Genomic DNA, 21,974 nt, shown 5'->3' with positions numbered 1-21,974 from the left:
AGCAAATAAGGCCCACCGCCTTCACTCAAGCCGGACGCCCCGGCCAGCGCTCTGCTGTTCTTTATGAGGCTATCGTCCGCAAGGCAGACAGAGCCGTGGGCCAACATAGATTAGACGAGCGATTCCCCAAAACACAAAACCAAGAGTGATAGTCGAGGGAGCTCTTCAGTAAATCCGCGCGACGTTAATGAAGAAATAAAATTCCTGTTTTAAATCCATTATCTAGGGGTGTGCTAGAGTAGATGCTGAAAGCGCGTAATGAAGAGACAATGCCCTCATAGAAGTTACCCGTGAAATGGGAGGATGAAGTTTTAAAGAAAGCATTCTGAGGGATGAGGGCTTTTTCGTGAATGATAGTTTTGCTACGGCCTAGTCTATTAAGCCTTCCATTGATATGGTGACGAGATATCGGTTTTATTGTGTTATAAGCCTAGCTTGTGCTGCGCGCGCTTTTTAAATTCTCTACTTCTCTTCTCGCGCTTCCCTTTAGGCTGTGGCTTTTCCTTCTCCCCCTTCACTCCTTTTCTACCCTCATAACTGACAACTAATAACTGTCAGAAGTGAATGGATAAAGGGAGGTCAGATCTCTGGTGTAACAGGTGGATATGGGCCAGTTTCGGGGAGCTGTAATTACAATGAGACAGGGGGTGTTGGTGAGAAAGGGCAAGAGCGAGAGAAAGAGAGAGAGAGAGACAGAGAGAGATGAAAGCAGTCTGAATGCACTCCAACAATGAACCCGTGATTCAATCTCCTCCAGCCAGCTCACAGTGATTAGCCTCCGCTCCAACACCCACTATAGAGCAGCAGCAGCAGTAGTGAACACATGGCGTCCGCAAACCACCCGAGAAAAATGTAAATTATTGTGTTTTGTGTCTAAATTATGATAAACTGAAAATAAATAAGCTTTGCAGGGAGGCCGGTTTGATTTTCCATTCCGTAGTACGGGCCAGCTCGAGTCTCCCAATCCGTCTTTAGCGATTGACTGCGCAACCTTGCTGCGTGCTGTTTATGTATGGATCACCCGTAATCAATGGCAGTCATCTCGCCAAAGCCAAGTCTCTTGCCCTCAGTCGCGCGGCCAGGCAAACAACATCTTGATTATTTTCTCTCTCTCTCTGTCACTAATAACCAGGCCAGGCATTCCGCATCGTAATTGTATTAATGACCCTACGTGTTGGGCGTACAAATACGCGAGTCAAACGAGCGTGTGTGTATGTGTGCGTAAGAGAGAGAGACAGAGTCGGTCTGATCAATTGTTCATTTTACAAAGTCACTGAGACGTGTCAGCGTTGTCAATAAGTGAATTAATTTGTCTGTGAGTCTCCCGTGCATGACATCGTATCACTATGTGTTCCCTCGGGACCGCAGATCAGTGGACCTTTTGACCGCTTGTTCCCTCAACCCCACGCACGCACACTCACACACACACGCACGCACGCACGCACACGCGCGCACACACACCCACACACACACACACACAGGCAGACAAACGCGCGCAAAGATAACCTCAACATCCTCTGATGCCCCTCAGAAGGATGCTGCGAACTCACCATTTGAGTGACACCCACAAACCTACTCACCCTCGATTTCTGACACTGACACTGACACACACACACACACACACACACACACACACACACACAGTGGCACTCACTCGCACACACGTTTGGATGCCTGCAAGAGAAACGGATAAAAACATAAATAATCCAACAACACATATACGTTCCCCAAGCCCTGCGCACTAACCATGTCTAGAGAGAACTGACCGTGTAATTCAAACACTGATATGCTCTGCAGAATAAAACACGTTCGACTCTTTACTCAGGCCTTGTACAAAGGCACCGGGTCAAAATTCCCAGCAGCGTCCCATTGCTGAAAGCACCGCTGGCACAGCTGGTGGAGGTTAGTTGCGGGCCTTTCGCGATGTGGCACCGCGCTGCTTTAACGCTCTGATCGTTTTGTAATCACTCAGATTTACCGTGTCATTCACGATAACCTCCCCATCTGCCAGCTGCCAGAGCAGGGACGGGGAGATTCTCACACCAACAGCTTGCCGTCTGGGCAATTTACACCATCGCTAAACAGCAAGGCACAGAGGAACACTTGCAGCCAACAATGCCTTTTGAAAGAGGAAAAAAAATACAATATACTGATACCAAAACCCAACCGCTATTTTAAATACAATGTGTTAGTTTGTGTATGTGGAATTAGCCTACTGATGCAGCGCAGTGATGGAAGCCGGAGCCAAGAGAGTGATGGAAGCCGGAGCCAAGTTTCTAACATTGTGGAACAATTTGGCGAATCTGGAATCTTTTGAGATTTCATACTGAACTGAATCGTTTGCCCTTGTTTGGGGGAGGTAAGATAGCAAAGGTTGTGTTGTAGAGAAAAATGTACAGTGCTTCCTAAGGCACTGGATAAGTTTGTATAAGCTACTTTCTCCCAAAGCTAAGACATTTCTTTGACACCGACTGAAGCAAAACAGTCATCGAGGCAGAACATCCTAAAGCTCTGCAACGTCCTCTGCTACTTCAAATCAGGCTTAACAGTAAAGGCACACTTCATATGCCACTCAAAGACATCGGCGAATGACCAGTCCTCTCCATCACCTGCCAATCATCGCCAAATCCGCATGAATGTAATTAAAAACTACACAGAACGAAGGGAGTGGATCCCTGCTAACCACCGGTAACAACAGACAGGACTCAATTAGGCATGGCGAGGGAAAAGACTTAAAGCCACAAAGCTCAGCCCAAAGCCCTCAGAAGGGGCAGAATCCGTGGTGTGTTGACGGCCCTGCACACATGCTCACTCGCTCTCTCTCTCTCTCTCTCTCGCGCTCTCTCGCCTCTGCCGCTTCCTTCATTTGTCTTCCTGAGCCATAACACATTTTCATCTCCTTTTTTCTCTCCCCCTGAAGTCCCCTGAGGTGGCCGTAGCCGTTGATCTCAAAGCCACTAAAGCCCATATCCTCATCCGCATTTCACTCAGCCACAGGAAATAAAACCCTAAAATACGCATTAAAACCATGGTCAGTGAAGGGACAGAGTTAATGGGTAGTAGTATGACACAGAAGATTGGAGTTGCAATCTGGCCCTAAACTCAGCCACAGTGAGAGCCACCTCACGTGAGTGGCTCCAAAATCTGCGGATGAATTCCGGTGTGCGTTGATGGGCCGCAGTCAGCCTTGTCTTCAGCCCTTCACCAGCATCCATCAGGACTCTTACTTTTCCAGCCCCTCACCCACCGCCGTCGCCACCGCCACCACCACAGCCGACGCCAAAGGCAAGGCTGCCCATGGGTGACATCGTTTTCATCGTGTCAGCGTTCCGCCCGGCAACACTGCCGCCCGTGCAGTGATGACGAAGGACTGGGGAGTGTGTGAGGAGCATCACAGAAAATATGGCCATCAGGGACAATCTCATTTACAGATGAGAGACTTCCCCTCTCTCTCTGGCCTCTTCTCCTCAGCACGCCCACCCCCACGCACACACATACACACGCGTGCACGTGCACACACACACACACACACACACACACACACACACACACACACACACACACAGGTACACACTGCTGGCATCAATCACAGCAGCTACAAAGTGAATCTGCTGTTGCCAGCGCCAAGCCGAGCTGCCATCCGTCGAGTTGGCTGCTCACGGCCCCAGTGCTTCACCCATCAACCACATCACCACAAGCATCCACTCATCCCAAACTCTCCCTCCCTCCTTCCTTCCCTCACTCTCTCTTTCCTCTCTTTTTCTCCTCTCTCTCCCTCCCTCCTTCCCTCTCTTGCTCCGTCTCCCCTTTGCTTCACAAATGTCTCTCAAGCTTTTTTCATCATCTCCTATCTCTCTCTCTCTCCCTCTCTCACACACACACACACACACACACACACACACACAGACAGACACACACACACACACACAGACCACAGACACACACACACACAGACAGACAGAGACACACACACACACACACACACACACACACACAGACAGACAGACAGACACACACACACACACACACACACACACACACACAGACAGACAGACACACACACACACACACAGACACACACACACACACACACACACACACACACACACACACACACACACACACAGACAGACACACACACACACACACACACACACACACACACAGACAGACAGACAGACACACACACACACACACACAGACACACACACACACACACACACAGTACCTCTTGCTCTCAGCACAGCAGCATATGAAAGAAAAAAAATCATAGTGTTCCCCAAAGCCTGACAAACATGAGATGAGCATGTTACACTCCTGCAGTTAGTAAGACATTTATTTTTTTCTGATTGCTGATTCTGGCACCAGAGCACCACTGGAGCCTGGTAAAGGCAGTCTGGGGGGTTCATGGGCCACCCAGTGGAAGCGACGGGCGGGGTGGGAGAAGCGTTGGCATGCGTGCATGTGTGGAGGAGTGCACAGGGGCGAGAGGCGGAGGAGTTAATATGGGAAACAGAGGGGCTGACATCAATGATGGGGAAGCCAATCCACTGCAGGCAGCAGCAGCCAGCTTTCAGATGAGCTGCTGGAGCTTCTCGCAATCCATTCCTCTCTCTCTCTCTCTTTCTCACTTCTTCCCTCCCTCCCTCTATCTCCTGCTCACTGTTTTTCTCTTGTCTCACTAGCCAGTGAGAGTTTCACTTCACCGATGCTATCTTTCCTATATTCTCCCCCTTTTTCTTGCTCTTTAACTCCTTTTCCTGGACTCTTTTTCTTTATATTTCCTCTCTGTCACTATATTCAGGTGTCTCCTCTATCTTCCCTCTCCTCCATCTCTCCTGAATCCTCCCTCCCTCCATCCCTCCCTCCATCCCTCTCACAAAGTAAAGCTCAAAGGCAGCACTGTGATGCCCGGCCACTAATGAAAGAGTATGTGTGTGTGTGTGTGTGTGTGTGTGTGTGTGTGTGTGTGTGTGCTCATGTGTATGTTCAAGAGTGCTCTCAGACCTTGCCAAATGTTATGCCACATATACCACATACCACATCATCATCACATAGATGCTGAGGGTGGGTGGGGAGGCTGGGTCCGATTTAGGAGAAAGCAATCTTGGATTAACTGTGCCGCTCGACTCTTCATGTGCTTGTCAATGGGAATTAAGTTCCCCAGACATCTACACTGACTGGGGTCCTCTCACTCCAAGCCCTCTGCCTCTGCCATGCTAAACTACACTACATGGGTGTCTGTATTACGGGCCAGCAGAGCAGCGAGACACAGGGAACATAATCATCCCCTCTCAATACTTTACAAAGTGGGGGAGCAGGACAGCGACAGTGAAAAGGGAGGAGACAGAGATGAATAGCAATTACAACATGGTATGGGCTGTTTCTCATTACTGCGCCAATTAAAATGCATCAAGTCCTTTTCTGTGGCAGACAAAGGCCACAAAAGAGGATTGAGAGGAGAAACTGTGTGTGTGTGTGTGTGTGTGTGTGTGTGTATGGAGAGCTTGAAGAGATTAGATGCTTAGTATGTGTGTGTATGTGTGTGTGTGTGTCCAGTTGTTTGTATATTTGCTGACAAAAAAATATGTTTTCTTTTCTATATTTTATATAATGGATATAGACCTCAGATAATGCAGATCCCAGATCCGTGTAGCCCCTTGCTTGAGGGTATTTTTGGGCAGAAAACATAAATTGCCTGCAGGCAGACACCGGACGCTGCAATCTGTGTGGCTCAGTGACTAATACAGGCGGTACATCGCTCTTCAGCTCTGTTCCCACACGCTGAAGATCCATTCAAAACGATTAAAAGCGCCGTGGAAAAACAGCCGGATCAGCGTTGCGGACCACTCAATAGATGCTAAGCATCACATATCCCCGACCGATCGCTTATTTAACCCCGCAATGAGCATTGCATCAATCTCTTCTCAACCTACCTTTTTTATATTTTATCGCACCAAAGCCATGCGTCTACATGTTTATCTTGTTAGCACAAACCAGCCAATAGATTTGAATGGTAACAGGACAGAGTGGTGTTACAAAGGAAAAGAACATGTTCAAGTTTAAACTGCTGGTCTCTAATGTATCACTTACGAACGTCTGTGTGGAGACTAGGCAAAGTTGGGGTCTACCTGAATCAAGCTTCGCGTCAGATCTCGACCCGCGGGTCAAAAAATGTCAATCAGTGTTCACTGATCTTTACAAATGAATGCAATTAATAAGGAGTTTAAAAAGCAAACTTACCTGCGTTTATGCAGCGGATGTCATCCTGACAATATTCAGTAGAGCCTGGGGAGTTGATGAAAAGGCGACCGGTGAAGACTTTTTCCCTCACTCCCGTGGTTATGATTCCCAACTGCAGGTCAGCCTCCAATGCCGCTTGTCCATCTCGCAGACTCCGGCTTCGCCAAGACCAGAACAGAGGTGACAGTCTCACGGGCACGCTGTTGTCTCTAGGAGTTTATGCCAGCACCTGGTCAATACATATGTGATTTTAGAGGTCTCCATTGCCGAGTGTTTGAAACCAACCGGAAGCCAATATGATGCCAGAAGTCATTATTGGGTCTTTTACCGACAAAACTCGGCAAAAGTGTAAGTAAATCCAAAGGGACTATTAGAATAAATGATGCCTTTATGGTCCTCCGGAGGAGCTCATAATCAAGCGAATGTTCCGTCACGGTGCCACTCACCCGGGTCCGGCAGGCAAACCGCTGGAGAGACGGGTGAGTGATGGTGATGTTTGAGATGATAGTTGCGCTGGCTCCCCGCGCTCCTCCTCCTCCTCCTCCAAGCCTGCAATCGATCTGACAGAATTGCGAACTTGCCTTCCCCATTCTGAACACGTGTGCACCCCAACCCCATCCTCCGCCCCCTCTATTTGCAATGTTTCAAGTAGCCCCGCTTAGTGATGTCATCCTTTACAAGTATTCAAACAAGAAGTTCCCCTGTTTTCTTTACATTGAGTTTTGAGTCAACGCCATTGTACTTAAATTTGGGTTAAAATTCGTCCAACTCAGAGAAAGAAAAAAGCTCGAGCTGAGAGTCATTTGTATTTGTAAGAGTTGTCAGGCATCTCTGTCGAGGCAATCTTTTCAAGAGATGGATTTTTAACCATTGCTGAAAATCTGCAGGGTGCTTAGTTGTGGGTCGATTCAGTCAATGGCATTCAACTTCATGTTATAGCCTTAGTCTCGTTTGGTTCAGCCTATGGCTTCTTTTTTTCTCACATCACAAATCATAAAAGACGGAATGTCAATCTAGTGCTCTGCTCTATCCAAATGTCAATCTCATGCCATTGATTTGAGATGAGGTCATTATCACTATTTCATCAATATATCTTGTTATTTTGATCTTCAACCTGCTGCTACGGGTGATAGGTTACACCCGAACCTATCTGATCCAATCCAATAGGACCCCCCCTAATTGCGTGGAAGGTTAGGCTACTAAAGTTCCCTAGCTATGAACTACTTTTTACCGTTAGAATATTCATCTACTGGTGTGTATTATGGTGGGGGAATGATAAACGGACATGATAAACCTTGAATTTCCACTGGGGATCAATAAAGTATCTATCTATCTATCTATCTATCTAGATTGACTAGTCATGATTGTTCTAAAGTCCGGCAACTACTGTCTCAGACCCCATGACCTTGACGTTTCAACTTTTTCATTGGTATTGATTAGCTAACAGACCACATTTCCCCCCCAATTCACGGCCACTGAATTCCACGCAGCCCCTGTCATTTTTGGAATTAGCCATATTACATCTGCATAACTTATTTTACTCAAATGGCAACAGGCCAGTCATCTCTGGTGAGCTGAACAAACTGAGGTGATGAGATGTCCTTGAATGACACTTGGCATCTCATGAACAGTGTCTTAAAGCAAGTAAGAAAAGTCGTTGACCTATCAAGACTTTTTCAGCATCTACGTGTCCCCAACAGCGTTTGGTAGCCTATATAAGAAGGGACGAGATGTGCAACATAACAGAATATAAATGTATCAAAATGCCCTCCACAAACCACGCCATTCAATCTCCTTGTACGATTCATTTCCAACATTGAATATTTCCTTCAGACCAGACATGTATCTTATTAAATATTAACAACTAGCATTGTGGAGGTCTGTTAGACATTCGGTGGTTGTATTCACGGAACCTCCGGCAAAAAATGCCAGCCAGTTGCACTTTTAAACCGGAATACATCAACCCATATCATTTCACAGGGACATTTGGGCAGACAGAAATGTTACTGGGTATGTGGTCCATCTTTTTATAGTCAACTGCAAGAGATGGGACTGGGGGTATACTGAGTAGTCTATAATGCTCTGTGCCAAAATGCCTGGGTCGATTCTCTCGAATATGTACAAAGTTCGAAAGAAAAAGACAATTTAAAAAGAAGTAATATTTTTTATTTGTTATAAAGCTGAGGGTAAAATAAGTAGTTTTCAAATCCCTATTCTGTCTCATGACACAAGTCAGTAGCCCAGAGCACCCGTGACTACAAGAGATCTTGACCTGCATATAGAAAGACAAAGACCACTTCAGCACCAAGGACAGCTCCACGCTGTTTAACGTTGATCAAGATTGCACGCCCTCAAGCTTGGCAAGTCCTCAAGCTCATCAGGAGGTGATGGCAGACATTCACGTTTTTGTATGGTGTAGAATAGATCACAGAAATTATTATAGTTATGGTTATATTATGTTTAATTAAAAAATGAGCATGGAACAGCCTATATTTCACACTGTCTATACTTGGCTATATTTGATTGTGTATGATCCAAAGCATTTCAAAGTAGCCTACAGTTTAAGAAGTAGGATATAACGATGTGGTATTGCTGAATGCGTTGAATTTGAGCAAAGGGCATAGACGCTTTTGGTATCAAAGAGCTGGCGTTACAGGATCCCTATTGGGACTATTTCTCAATATTATTGCTCCCTCTAAGGGAAAAATGCATTATGGAAATATCTGGTCATAACTTGAGGAATATTACTCCTCATTCAATCAATATTTCCATATTTATCCTCTGAAAGCGAATGTTTTCTTTCCTTGTGGGATGTCTGTGGAAGTTGGAAGGAAAGACGAGCACACTCAGATTGATTTATCTCTATTCAGTGGTGAGAAATATTTTCTATATAAAATACATTAGATTAAGCCTAGTTCGTACACGGGGGTAATGGATATTGGGCAAAGACAAAACAACTATTGGTGTGACGAAGAGATGGATGATAGAAGAAAACAAGCCATTTTCTCCGGGACTTTGGCTAGAAAGCAGTTTGCGAAGCCTACAGAGGATCCTTGGCGGAAATACGCATTTGCTTCAACAGGCCCATCATCACGCGGAAATAATATGCTTCTGTGCATCTGACAGCTGGGCAATGGAGACACCCCTCTGGCATAAAAACGCGTAAAAAAAGCTTGCATGAATTGATAGGCCTAGGCCCAGGGCAACTATTGAAACAATAATTCTTTAGATTCATCTTTCAGGATCAGCGATTAATATAAACAACTGCTGATAGAACCGATGACGTAAGCCTACGATTTTAGGTGCAGTCGAGCACTTTCCCCCGCTTCAAGGCAATGCAAATAATTACCCCTCAACGCTCTCGTTGGAGACAGCCCATTAGTTTTAACGCGACAAAATAAGGCCACCCCCGCTTGCAGGTAGAGTTCAGTAAATTAGACATATGGAAGAAGTGAAGTTGCTGTCATTAGCAGTATGAGTTCATCATTAACTGCGAGTGAGGTAGGACGCGATCTCTTCAGTGCATTAAGACCATCACTCTTCCTTTACAGGCTGCAATTACAGCGCAAATAAAGCGCGAGGAGAATTGCCCACCGCCTACAGAATCCCGAGCGCTACTATGTGTCCAGAGCGCGAGCATAGCCCAAATTGAGACGATAAACACTGAAACTCATGTGGGCGATAAGTATAGCTCAAGTGATAAGATTACCTTCCTGCTTTGGACTTCTGAAAAAGAACGGCATCACATGATCGTGCATAAAGTGCTTCGCGACACAAGTGTTGAGAATCTCCCTTAAAGCCCAAAGGCTTGAGGAAAATGTGGATACGTGTTTCCCAAAAGGAATGTATTTATAAGTAATGCCAAATGAGGTCACTGCATATGTACACATAAAATAGGCTACCTGAACAATCTGTCTGGTAAAGACACCGGCAGCAACGCAATGGAGCTCTGTGCGAGGCCACTGTTGAAATGAGGTGCATTGTGCTTCTCTCCCACGTTGATGCTCTTCCTAAGGGTTTAGTGGCAAGGCAGGTTTCAGATTCATACGTGGAGTTGTACTACCATCTTGTGGACATAGCAAGTCGACCACCTGAGATTTGGGCATAGTTTTGAGGTCACACAGATTTATGATGGTGACAATGAAGACTACACCACTGCCCTTTTCTGTGGGACCTAGCTCTCATCAGCCAGCTACCATAACCATGACATACGGCCAAGGTCTCATTCTGAAATCAGCAAAAAATAAGGGCAATTTAAGGTCACCCGAAAAATATTGCTAGTCTTAATGTTGTGACAATTGATGAGAGGGTAGACAATCACCCAACACAAGAAAATGATCAAAATAAGAAATGCAAGCACAAACAGCACTACATTTGACACTTTTAAAAATACATTCATTTTGACATAAAACAAATATTCAAATACAAAACATCATGGGTCCTTCAACATTTCAAGTATGAAATAAAATGCACTTTTTGGGGGGGAGGGGCAGTTTGTCATGATTCTGTAGGTCATCCAGACAGGTGCTAAGGAAAATGAATATGGAGTATTTATGGAGTTATTTTGAGAACACATGCAATGGCATATCCTTATGACCAAGCCTATGCATATACGTTTTTCAAAAGCACTATGTTGTCAGAAAGGCGCATACACTCAACAACAAAATAAATACCAGATGATCAAACATGGTGGTCACAAATTTCTACAACTTCCATCAAATACATTCAGCGAACTGTGCCTGTGCAATGCCAGAGACTGGCATGTACCCCAAGTTGCTTGGTGAACTAATATAAGATGCCTGGTCCTGTCACTCTGCGTGGTCAGCTTGGAGGTGACGTGCTGTAGTGGAATCGGCCTACCTTCTGTGCAGACAGGTGCCAACACATTCACAAGGGAACTGTTTGGTCTCTTGCCGACGGGCACGCCACGGCACTCATCTCCCCGTTAATGAAGCCTCTAATTAATGCCAAGGGTCCTGCAGCAGAGGGCTCACTCATACACAGGGCCCACTGATTGACCCACAGGCTGACTACAGCAACACGCATGCACGCATGCACACACACACACACTCTTCCCTGGAGCGGAGCTGCTGCTGCTGTCATAGCATGCTTGTGTGTGTGTGTGTGTGTGTGTGTGTGTGTGTGTGTGTGTGTGTGTGCAGAGGCAGGGCTATGGAAGCCGGGAGTGCAGAGGTCCTCTCTCTGCGCCGCCTACTAATGAGCGGAGAGCACAAACACTGACAAATGAGTTCCTGCCGGTTCATCAGCTGGCACTCGGAGCAAACGACTCGGTGACCCGGGGGTGAGAAGTGGAGTGCTGTCTGAAACTGGAGTGTCTTGAAAAACGAGAAGCGCTGATGAAGACGGAGAAGTGTGTGTGTATGTATGCGTGTGTGTGTGTGTGTGTGTGTGTGTGGCGGGAGTGTTCACTCGCTGCCGGTAGTCTCACAGTTCATCCCGGTGGCGCTCCGCGCGCCACTTCCGGTGGCCCCGCACGTGGTCAGCAGTCTGCAGCACCAGCCGCATGAACTCCTCCACATCGAAGGAGTAGTTGGTGAACTTGGGGTGCTCGCCCAGCGTGGGGTGGTGGCCCTGTCAGAGAGGAAGCAGGCCAGGCATTAAGACCAGGGGGAAATAAACCAGCACACACACCTGCCTTCTCAGGACCGAGAGGAGGACGTGGTTTGGCTCAACTCGTCTAAATCTCCTCTTGGCCTCTGAACTAATGATGGGACATTTGTACCACATGATAAAACTCTACTAAACCCTGTGGCACCACAGCCCATCAGCTGTTCATCTTCATGAATCATTGTTTTTGAGGGGTAGAATTTACGGCAACACACTAGTTTGAATGTGTTTTTGAGTGTAAGTGTGTGTGTGTATATGTGTGCGTATGTGTGTGTGTGTGTGTGTGAGTATAGTGCTGCCATAAATAGGGTGTGAGACTGAGACGATGGCTGGGTGTGTGGAAATCAATCTTTCTCAATCTGCGGGGTGTGGGAGATGTCAGATCGGCAGTGTGGAGGCGTTTGGAGCGGGCAGCTCGACCAAAGCCATCACCAGGCAAGAGGCGACAGCAGCGGCAGAGGTGGTAGCACCCCCACCCCCCCTTCCCCCGTCACCCATCCCACCCCATTCCTTACCTTATCCTGCGGGACCACTTTGTCCCTTTTCTGCCAAGTCACGTAACGAACCCCCCGCAGCCGTGCCAGATCTCGATAGCAGCTTTCGTCCTGACAGTTATATCTGTGGAAAACAGGGACAGACACTTAATCTCCCCGGCCAGTGCGAGGGCCAGAGGCTCCCAGGCCTGAGCGGTCCTGGCCTGATGAATGCCTGCTTAATTACGCACTACTTCACTGTCACCGCACTCACACACACACACACACATACACACACACACACACACACACACACACACACACAGAGTGTGCTGAGCCAGACTGTGGCTTACCAGCACAGAGAAGCTCTCACTGACACGCACACACACACACACTGGGGCACAAATCCAAGAGATATCTCACATACACACACACACACATACACACACACACACACACACACACACACACACACAGGGGCACAAATCCAAGAGATATCACACACAGACATACACACGCGCACACACACACACACACAGGCAGATAGTATCGCCTGCATTCAAAAGCACAGGGACGTCACTTGCATCGCTGAACGGGCCTGACAAAGAACAGACAACTGTCTCACACACACCCACACACAGTCGCAGACGAAACACACGGAAGACTGCTGACAGGCTCATAAATAGTGGACGAGGATGAAGACAAAATCGGACAGAGAGATATAAATGGGGTCAATTGGAAAAACTGTCGAATGTGGACAGCTGGCAAGACCACCAAACCAGATGCACGTAGCGTGAGGGGAAAAGACAACATGGCAGACACAGACCAGACGAGCAGGCAGACAGGCACGTGGGCGGGCAGACAGACAGACAGGGAGAGGGGGGGGGGGGGGGTCGACACACACACACAGACAGATAAGCAGGGTGGGGGTGGACTGGGGGGGGGGGGGGGGGGCGTCTGGTGTCAGACGTACGTACAGCTCAAAGATTACTGCCCAGTCCGGCAGGAAGAGCAGGTGAGTGAGGCCCGCACCGTGCATCCCGATGAAGATGTCCGAGTTGTGTGTTATCCTGACCTGCTCCAGGAAAGGCATGTCTCTGTAACACACACACACACACACACACACACACACACACACACACACACACACACACACACACACACCAAATAAACATCAGTTACGTCCCACCCACCGCGCACTAATCCACCTGACAAACATTACACTTAATCAAACAGTTAGCCCCCTGCCTCTCCCTCTCTCTCTCTCTCTCTCTCTCTCTCTCTCTCTCTCTCTCTCTCTCTCTCTCTCTCTCTCTCTCTCTCTCTCCAACACAAGCTGTGCCACCTCATAATAACACAACACAACAAACCCCACACAGAAAAGGGCTAATCGACTTACTTGTATTTGTAATCCACAATCCTGACCTCAAACGAAGGCACGGTCTTCAGGGCGTTTATAAGCTGCAAACAGTAGGGGGGCGTGAGGTGATTAATGAGCGCGCGCACCAGTGTGGACACTGGCCATATAAATCAGGGGCCTTTTTACCTCCGAGGAGTTGGGCGCGAGTAAGATTTAAACGGCCAGTTAAGAGAGCGGAGTGATAAATCAATGGGAAGAGGAAGAGGAGAAGGAGAGAAGAGGAGAAGAAGAGTCCAGGCAACGGCGGCGGCGCTCACCTCCTGCTGGTTTAAGATCCGACGGTACTCGGTGCTCCGGGCCAGCAGCGTGACGCGTACCCGTCCATCCTGGAAGCGGAGATCACACACACACACACACACACACACACACACACACACACACACACACACACACACACACACACACACACACACACACACAAACACACACGCACACTCAGAGAACTGGGCCAAGACTATGAGGCTTTAGGCACCTGGGAAGGCATGTTGTCAGGCTGATAACTTTTACCAGCACAAGAACAGGACCGTGAGAACTAATATTTGTTCCCAGCCATAATTCTATGCTGGGTGGATGTATGGACTGAAATTGAGGGTGTATTTTAAAATCAGATGATCAAGTGTTTCATAAGAAAGTAGTATCGCAGCTGAAACAATGGCACATGAATTATGCAGCAGCACCATCTAGTGGACGTTTTGTTTCACTACCACCATTAATTCCACTTGGTTGCATACAAAAGATGAAAATCAATTCAATCTGTGGCACCAGGAAGGAAGGAAACAATTTAAATCCACTAAGTTCACTTGCTACAGTTTGTAAACTACCAGCATACTATGACGTCTGTGTCATTACTTGCTGCAGTAGCCTAACAGAGCTGGTGATCTCACAGTGATTATGAAAGCGAAGCCACACTGATAACAGATAGAGCTTCAGCCATTAGGCATAAATCTAATCTGTGGCAGGAGCCTGAGATCAAGGCCAGACAGGTAGTCCATCCTGCCGAGGAGCAGCTAGCATACTATACTGAGGAGGTGAGCAGCTGATCACAAGCACACAATCTGCCTTTAATCACAGTCTCTGCTTGCCAGGATGGAAGATGCATCACAAATCTGATATAAAATGGAGTGTGTGTGTGTGCGTGTGTGTGTGTGTGTGTGTGTGTGTGTGTGTGTGTGTGTGTGTTGATGTGTCTGCGTGTCTGCACAGGTGTGTAGATGAAAAGTGCAGTAGAGTATTAAGTACCGTGGGTGCTTCCTGTGGAATGTTGAGTCGATGAAGGACGTGCTGAGAGAATGCCCTGAACATCCCATCCTCACTGTGGCAGTCGGAGATCTATCAGAAACAGGCCATATACATCTATCAGTTTAATCTCTGCAAGATTCTATCTCATACTACACACACACACACACACACACACACACACACACACACACACACACACACACACAGTGTTAGAATAAGTAATTTACACCTGGAGGTTAGCGCAAAGTAAACATGTAATCATGAATATAAATATGATGGGCCGACGCAGGCACACATTACACAGCTAGATCTACTCCATCAAGGTAACATCCATATTTCACGTTTCAAGGCAGGAGGTATGCCTCTTGGCCTCATCTGCTCTTCAAAAATCAAATCAAATGGACCAATATTTTGATACTGCGTAAGGAGGTGATGAATAAAACATGCCCAAATGACCAAAAAAGGAGGGCGGAGGGGCCCATAAATATGGGCAGCATCAATTTCAAACAGCCCACAGAGCGGCTCAGAGTTTCAGAATTTAAACTGCTGAAAGTGCCTGAAAGACGCCAGGTCCCCCCCCCCTTCTCACTCTTGGCTGGTGCTCAAGTTAAACAATTTTCCACTTAATTTCACCAGGTATTTAAGATTCCCTGCACAGTTTTCTCACTGCCGCTCACCAACGGAGTGTTGTAGAAGAGGCCGAATCTCATCCTCGGGAGTAGTGAGAAGAACGCGTCTCGGAAACACACCTGTTGAAGTGTTAAAACGCGTTCGAAGATGAGTTTTATCGTAAATGGGAGACAAATACAGTAATAGTGAGGAACAGCTCGAGCAAGTCTCACCCTTTTCGAATCAAAGGTTTTCAAATGAATGATGTTGTAATCCGAGAAGGCCCTCCATGTTTCTTCAAAGAGATCTCCATAGCCATAAACACTCTGCCACAGAGAGATAAGGCACAAAGGATAAAATAACATTTCCACTGAATATGGACACAATAAGGGGCGCCTCTATTTTGTGCATGTAGCTACAGCCAAGTGCATTCTAATGCTAATTAATGCTAAATGCTAATTCTGATGATAATGAAAGGGGAAATCTGTTGGTGTTATTCCTCTATCGGCTGCTGTTATTAGACATAATAAACAACTGCTCAGTTTTCAAGAAAAGGCTTCCTCCATTTCCCCATTTTAGAATTCCTCCCTCTCTCCCTCCCTCTTTCTTTTTCTCTCTCTCTCTCTCTTTTCTTTTTTCTTCAGAAGCAGCTGAGTAGAGGGAACAATGAGTGGGGCAGGATACGGTTTCCCATAAATCATTTGTGTTTATGCCCGGTGCTTCCTCTTGATCTTTTACGCAGCTGCGGAGCCACCTCCAGTGTAAGAATGTCTAAGAAATTCTCTAAAATGTGTTCCTTTTTTAGGTGCATTGCTTTGGATCAATGTTGGCCTCTTCTTCTGTGGAACAATAGTTGCTATCTCTAACAAAAAAGGCTGGACGACAATGAGCTTTGCTTGGGTGCAAACTTCACACTTAATTAGAGGTATTCGTTTGTCCTTTGCGTCACACACACATAATAAGCTGTCTAAGCCTGCCTATTTAAGGGCTGTGCTCTTTCGACACGGTCAGACATTCAACTAGCGCAGGCCTTCACTTACAGTGTCCCACATAACAATGTTGATGTCCCGGCTGAAGGAGTTGTTGAGGTGCTGGGAGATGTAGAGGTTGACAAAGTCACAGAAATGGTGGTACATGTTCACCCCTAAGAAGAGGATGATCAGTGAGGGTGAGATTTTGGAGCAAGGAGCAGCTCTATCCGGGCAGCTCAGATCAACATAGCTGACATGAAATGATCCTCACCTGCGTCCAGCTTCATAAATACCGTAGGCTTCTCAACGACAACATCACAGTGGCCATCATCTACTGGATGGAAGGCCAGTTCTGTGTAAGTCTCTAATTCTGCAAACCTTGGAACAAAAAAAACAAAACATTAACATCAACATTAAGGAACTCTAAACAAAATTAATATTACAGAAAAAAACCCTCACGGGTATACATTTAACCATAATGCAACTATGCATCAATTATTCTGTAATAAACAGACCAAAACTGGATAAATAAATAATATGTACATGTGTAATTACAGTTTATTTGTTTAATATGAGGTAACCTGAATATCCAGGTATGACTCGATTAATTACTGTTAAAAACAGTGACTAAAACTAAACTAAAATTAAAATTAAAATGGCAGAGATTTAACCAATTATGGTTATCTCTGGTTGGACCCTCCTCTGGCCTCAGAAAACACTCAGTGCAGACACCAGTTGCAATTTTGCCAAGTGTCCAGCCAATTTTGGCTTAGTTTCTTAATAACATAAGGGCACGACACCATGGTCCGTGCTGTCCAAGTTTTTTTTTACAATCACTGGACCATACATTCTAATGGACATGCATACATGACATGCAATACTCCTACAATTAGTGCAATCACAGAGCTGAAGAGAATAGAAGGCAGGCAATGACCCCATGACAGTCTATACCTTGAGAATAAACGCAACAGGTAAAGGTAAACTCAATTGTAAACAGAAGTAAAGTGAGTGTTGTTCACCAGGACTGGAGAGGGCTCTTATGCTGCCCCTCTGCGGCCAATGCTTTACTCTTGAGCCGGCAGCGGCCTCCTATCTCCCCCCTCTGCAAGAAGTCCTCCTTGTACCTGCAGCGAGAGAGAGAGAGACAGAGGAAACAGGCTATCACAACACAGCTGTGGCACAGGAAACACACCCACATCTATAGCCAGCCGCTTCCCTCTGCCCTCACACTCACATCAGACACTTTGAACACTGACCTCTCATGACCTCTCCGGGCGTTCCTCAGGTCCAAGTACAGGTTGGTGACCCGGCAGAAACGCATGTGATTGGCACATTTCAGAGAGGAGTCCCCCTTGTGTGGAAAAAGTAAAACAGTTATGGTCCAAAAAGATAACAGCTTACAGGCATCTTCTGTGGCCTCCTTGAATCTTTTGTTTAGGTAATTTTCTGTTCCTGTTAAGGAAAGGATGACTAAACGGCAACTTCCTTTGGTTAATACATGTACCAGTAGATATAATTCAAATTACGTATGCTTCAGTGCTGTGTTCAGTTAGTACCTCTGAATCATCAACTAAATGTGACTGAGAAGAGCTCAGGACCAGAGAAGAGAATCTTACTGGATTCAAGGGCTTGCAGAGTGTCTTCAGCTCACCCCGACGTTCCCGCACGTAGCCAAAGTCGGCCTGCTTCCAGAAAAGTTCCTGGGCTTCTGACACTGAGCTGGCCCTGGGAGGACGAAGAGGAGGAGGAGGAAAAGAGGGGGATGAAGAGGGGGATAAAGAAGAGGAGGAGAGGATGGCAGCTCATTAGGGAGAGCAGTACTTTAGGTCCCCATCCCTCAGCTCACCTGAACAAAGCCTCTGCCAGTGAGCTGGCATAATAAGGTCTGCCCAGATGGGGATCAGGCCAGGAAGCCAAGGCGTGTCGAAACACAAGTCGAGCCTCTCAAAATTCAGTTAGCACTGCAGCTGAAACTCAAACTGAACACATACCTCATGCAAAGAATAATTTCATACAGTGAAACGTCTACACGCATGTAATGCACATCACTACAAACACACTTTCTGCCTCCACACATTATACAGCATATTGGCAAGCAAAAGAAAATATGAGGGGCGTTACTGTTAGGCCTGTCGCAATAATTACATAATTGACTTATGGTACAATATATGAAAATATTATTAATATCAATATAACATTTGCACACCTTGATATCGCCCAACCATTGTGTTTACATTCATATTATTGTTTTTTTTTGCTGTTGTGAGTATGTCTCTCAGGAGCACAAGCACCCAATCATAGTGTTTGGCCTGGGAACAAAAAACTGCAGTTGCATGTGGAGACAGGCCTAGTAGTTGCATTATTGTGCAAGTACGGTAACAAAAGCCTAAGACATAAGCCTAAGACATGGTAGAATATTTCACTCTCTCTTTAAAACAATAACCAACATACAGATCTTAGAATATTCAGAATATCAAGGGCATATGTTGACAGCATACTCAATGTCTAGGCTATACTTAGCCGTGGTCTCCTCGCTGTCATTAAAACTCAGTTATCTGACAAAATGAGGTCTAATCTGAAGCTGAATCTAATTGCTGTGCTATTTTAAATGTAATGATCCACATTTAAAAAACTCCGGAAACTAAACTAAATGGCCCAGGCTATGTTTTAGTTATAGGTCAAGTCAAGATTTAGGGATTCTGTTATATTCCAAAGCTTTAGAATGTGCCCAAAGACAGCAGACTATCTTACCATCCAGAGTCTACTGTAGAGCAGAATGGGTACCCCATTCTGTGCTCAGGGGAGCAATTCTTCTCGTACCCCCAACAAGCATGCTTCACCCGCAGGGCATCCTGGCATGGCACAGAGGGGAAATCTAGGTCAGACCTCCTGAGTCACCTAATTGGCCTGGCTGACAAATACCATTAGGTCATCAAATCATTCTTTTTGTATGTAATGTATTAAATGTTATATAAAAGTTTCAGTAGAACAGTATCAGTTTTACAGAGGCATGTCTTACTTTGAAAGGGCAGAGCGGGTCCTGTCGGCAAAGTTCGGTGACCTTCCTATTGTTGCGCAAGAAGTATGGGATATGCTCCTCCGGTAGAGAGAAACTGCTGTAGTTGAGTAGCGGTTTGTGGCTGCTGTCCTCGGCTTCCTTCGTACCAACCACAGCGCAAGTGTAGATCGTGCCCAGCACCAACAGCGGCAGCAGCATAGTCCCTCGCACTCAGCACTGGCGAAGAGGTCTGCCTGGCTCAGAGCACAAACCAGTCTCTGTGGAGGCAAACCCAGACAAACAAACACACGCACACAAAGACCGACACAGACACACACACACGTGAATGCATGCCAGGGTCTGAGATAGCTCCTTGCTGCTTTGCCTAGGCACGCCAGGCTTGTGGGAACTGGCTTGGCCTTCAGCGGAGAACGGAACTTCACTCCATATACAGCTCCTGTTGCAGGAAATATTAGTGACCTTTTTCCTACCATTGTTAAGAAATAGTGGACAAAACAGGGGACGCTAACATCAAAACAAGATTGCCTTGGGTTGACACCCTTTGAATTTTGAGCCGTGAGAACACTGTTGCCCAGCAGCAGAGCACGCGCATACCATGCATTTCATTCCCATGCACTGCACAGCTGGAAATGACCATATAAAGTCTAATGAATGGTAAGAAACACAGCTGAAAAAACGCTACTACATAGTAGTTACTGGTAAAAGCAGGCTGAAAGGTTACATTGCATGATTAATCTGGAAATCCTAGATGGCGTATCCAGATGAAGACAGGCAAAAGTAGCATTTAGGACAGGGGTGTGCAAACTTATGTGCAACCCCCCACGACACACACATAAAAATATACATTATTTATAGCCTATAATTTAGTATGAAAAGTATTTCTTTTAAAATAATAATTGCTTAAAAATACTGCTAATTTTATGCTGTTTAACAAATGTATAAATTGTGCACTCTCGCTTTAAGACAGTCGCTTTAATTCACGTTTATTTCTCAATGATCTTCTGCCTGCTCCGCTATGGCTAGTGCTGTACCTACGGCTGGGCCCCCAGAGTTTTTAAATGGTCAGTAGTGGGAACTACTGTTGCCTTCATGATTTCCCTTTAAAAGTTTCTTATAAGGACATATCAATTATCAACAATGACAAGCCAGCTGGAACCTGCGGCTCTCTCCCTCTCGTGAGTGCAGACGCGTTCCCAATTAAATGGATCGCATAATGCTCACGTTAGATCTGCTGCAAAGGAGATAACTAAGAGTTAACTTAGTTTAACATGATGTTATCTCTATTTAACATGATGTTTTGACATTGACATTGTAAACGTTCTCTAAGGAGAGTGAAAAGCAGTTTGCAGTAAAGCTAACCAACGTCGTCTCTATCGCAGGAAAAAAATAGCGAGCAGCCTGATAACCAAATTAAATGCTCAGCGGGCCGGATGAAAGTGCTTGGCGGGCCGGATCCGGCCCGCGGGCCGCAGTTTGCCCACCCCTGATTTAGGAGATCTCCTTAATCTGATGAATCCGTGGATTGTGGACAGTGCCAGTGTTTAGTGCTCAAATGAACCCTATTGGTCTAAAATAGCGCATAGAATAAACTTATTACTAACTCTGATTTTTAAAACTACATATAACCAAAGGTTTTACTGACTTCTAGATTATTTGGTATCTGCTATTGTTATACGTTATTGTTTTTTGGAGACTGAAAACTTGAAAACATGCTGCCATAAAACGATAAACAGAATTGCGCAGAGACGTAGGCCTGCTACTCGGAAAAGACCCGAGGCGAACTGCTTCGCTGACACCGTTCTCTGGAAGGGACCACTCAAGATTGTAGCCTAATTTGTCCACATAATTACAAAGGCGCGCAGCTAACAGTTATCCACCCACTATATCGAGCCAGTGCAGTCAGTTAACAAAGGGGGGGGGAGAAACACTTTCGACATAATTTGCCTTTTCACAATAAGACGCTCGATATTTGTTAAGTAACAACGGGGCTATCTTTTAAGACTAAAAAAAAAAACATTGTGCCAAAGTGGCATTAGGGCACCCCGCTGATGCCCTCCATCATTGCATGGAGTAGGCTATCGCAGACGCTTCAATCTGGTCTCGACTGAGATTCTAAAGGCTTTCGAGCAAATGAATAGGACTAAGACTGCAATAGTTTGACGTAAACGACAATACTTATCGGTCTTATCAGGAATGTTACTGTGGAGTACAGATTTGGGAAAAATAACTCTTACCTCCTTGCACAAACTAAAAAGAAGTAGGGTATCCACGTCGTCGCCATACTACCGGAAACCGACAGCCGGCTTACAATATATTATTAGTCACTGGGTGGAGTAGTTCTGCTCTAATATCTCTGATAACACGACGCCGAG

The 21,974-nt window shown here is 46.0% G+C and overlaps 2 protein-coding genes across 2 annotated transcripts in view; both read right to left on the bottom strand.

The window, feature by feature from the left end:
- tafa4b (TAFA chemokine like family member 4b) overlaps positions 1-6,738 on the bottom strand; it is a 39,763-nt gene extending 33,025 nt beyond the window's left edge. The window contains exon 1 of the mRNA XM_042088678.1: positions 6,244-6,738. The gene's annotated coding sequence lies outside the window, so the exon portion shown is untranslated. The remainder of the gene's footprint in view (positions 1-6,243) is intronic.
- A 3,874-nt stretch (positions 6,739-10,612) lies between these two features.
- eogt (EGF domain-specific O-linked N-acetylglucosamine (GlcNAc) transferase) lies at positions 10,613-21,937 on the bottom strand. Its single transcript, XM_042088663.1, has 16 exons — positions 21,837-21,937; positions 19,603-19,859; positions 19,335-19,435; positions 18,200-18,308; positions 17,840-17,934; positions 17,603-17,707; positions 16,855-16,961; positions 16,653-16,756; positions 15,846-15,938; positions 15,681-15,752; positions 15,004-15,093; positions 14,022-14,090; positions 13,744-13,805; positions 13,322-13,441; positions 12,387-12,489; positions 10,613-11,835 (listed from the first exon to the last, which is right to left on the bottom strand). Exons 2-16 carry the CDS (start codon positions 19,798-19,800, stop codon positions 11,689-11,691), a joined length of 1,575 nt encoding a protein of 524 aa, XP_041944597.1. The 5' UTR covers positions 19,801-19,859; positions 21,837-21,937; the 3' UTR covers positions 10,613-11,688.
- Positions 21,938-21,974: the final 37 nt, after the last annotated feature.

Source organism: Alosa sapidissima, chromosome 4 (genome assembly GCF_018492685.1).
Source record: "Alosa sapidissima isolate fAloSap1 chromosome 4, fAloSap1.pri, whole genome shotgun sequence".
Classification (NCBI taxonomy): Eukaryota; Metazoa; Chordata; class Actinopteri; order Clupeiformes; family Clupeidae; genus Alosa; species Alosa sapidissima.
The sequence above is the reverse complement of the archived record's forward strand: the minus strand, read 5'-3'. Positions and strand labels throughout refer to the sequence as shown.

Excerpts from the sequence above, each read along its gene's own strand:
- eogt (XM_042088663.1), bottom strand. The coding sequence starts at position 19,800 with ATGCTGCTGCCGCTGTTGGTGCTGGGCACGATCTACACTTGCGCTGTG. Across the intron at positions 17,708-17,839 it reads GCCCGGAGAGGTCATGAGAG|GTACAAGGAGGACTTCTTGC; the intron begins GTCAGTGTTCAA and ends CTCTCGCTGCAG. Across the intron at positions 14,091-15,003 it reads TTCCACAGGAAGCACCCACG|GATGGACGGGTACGCGTCAC; the intron begins GTACTTAATACT and ends CTCCGCTTCCAG.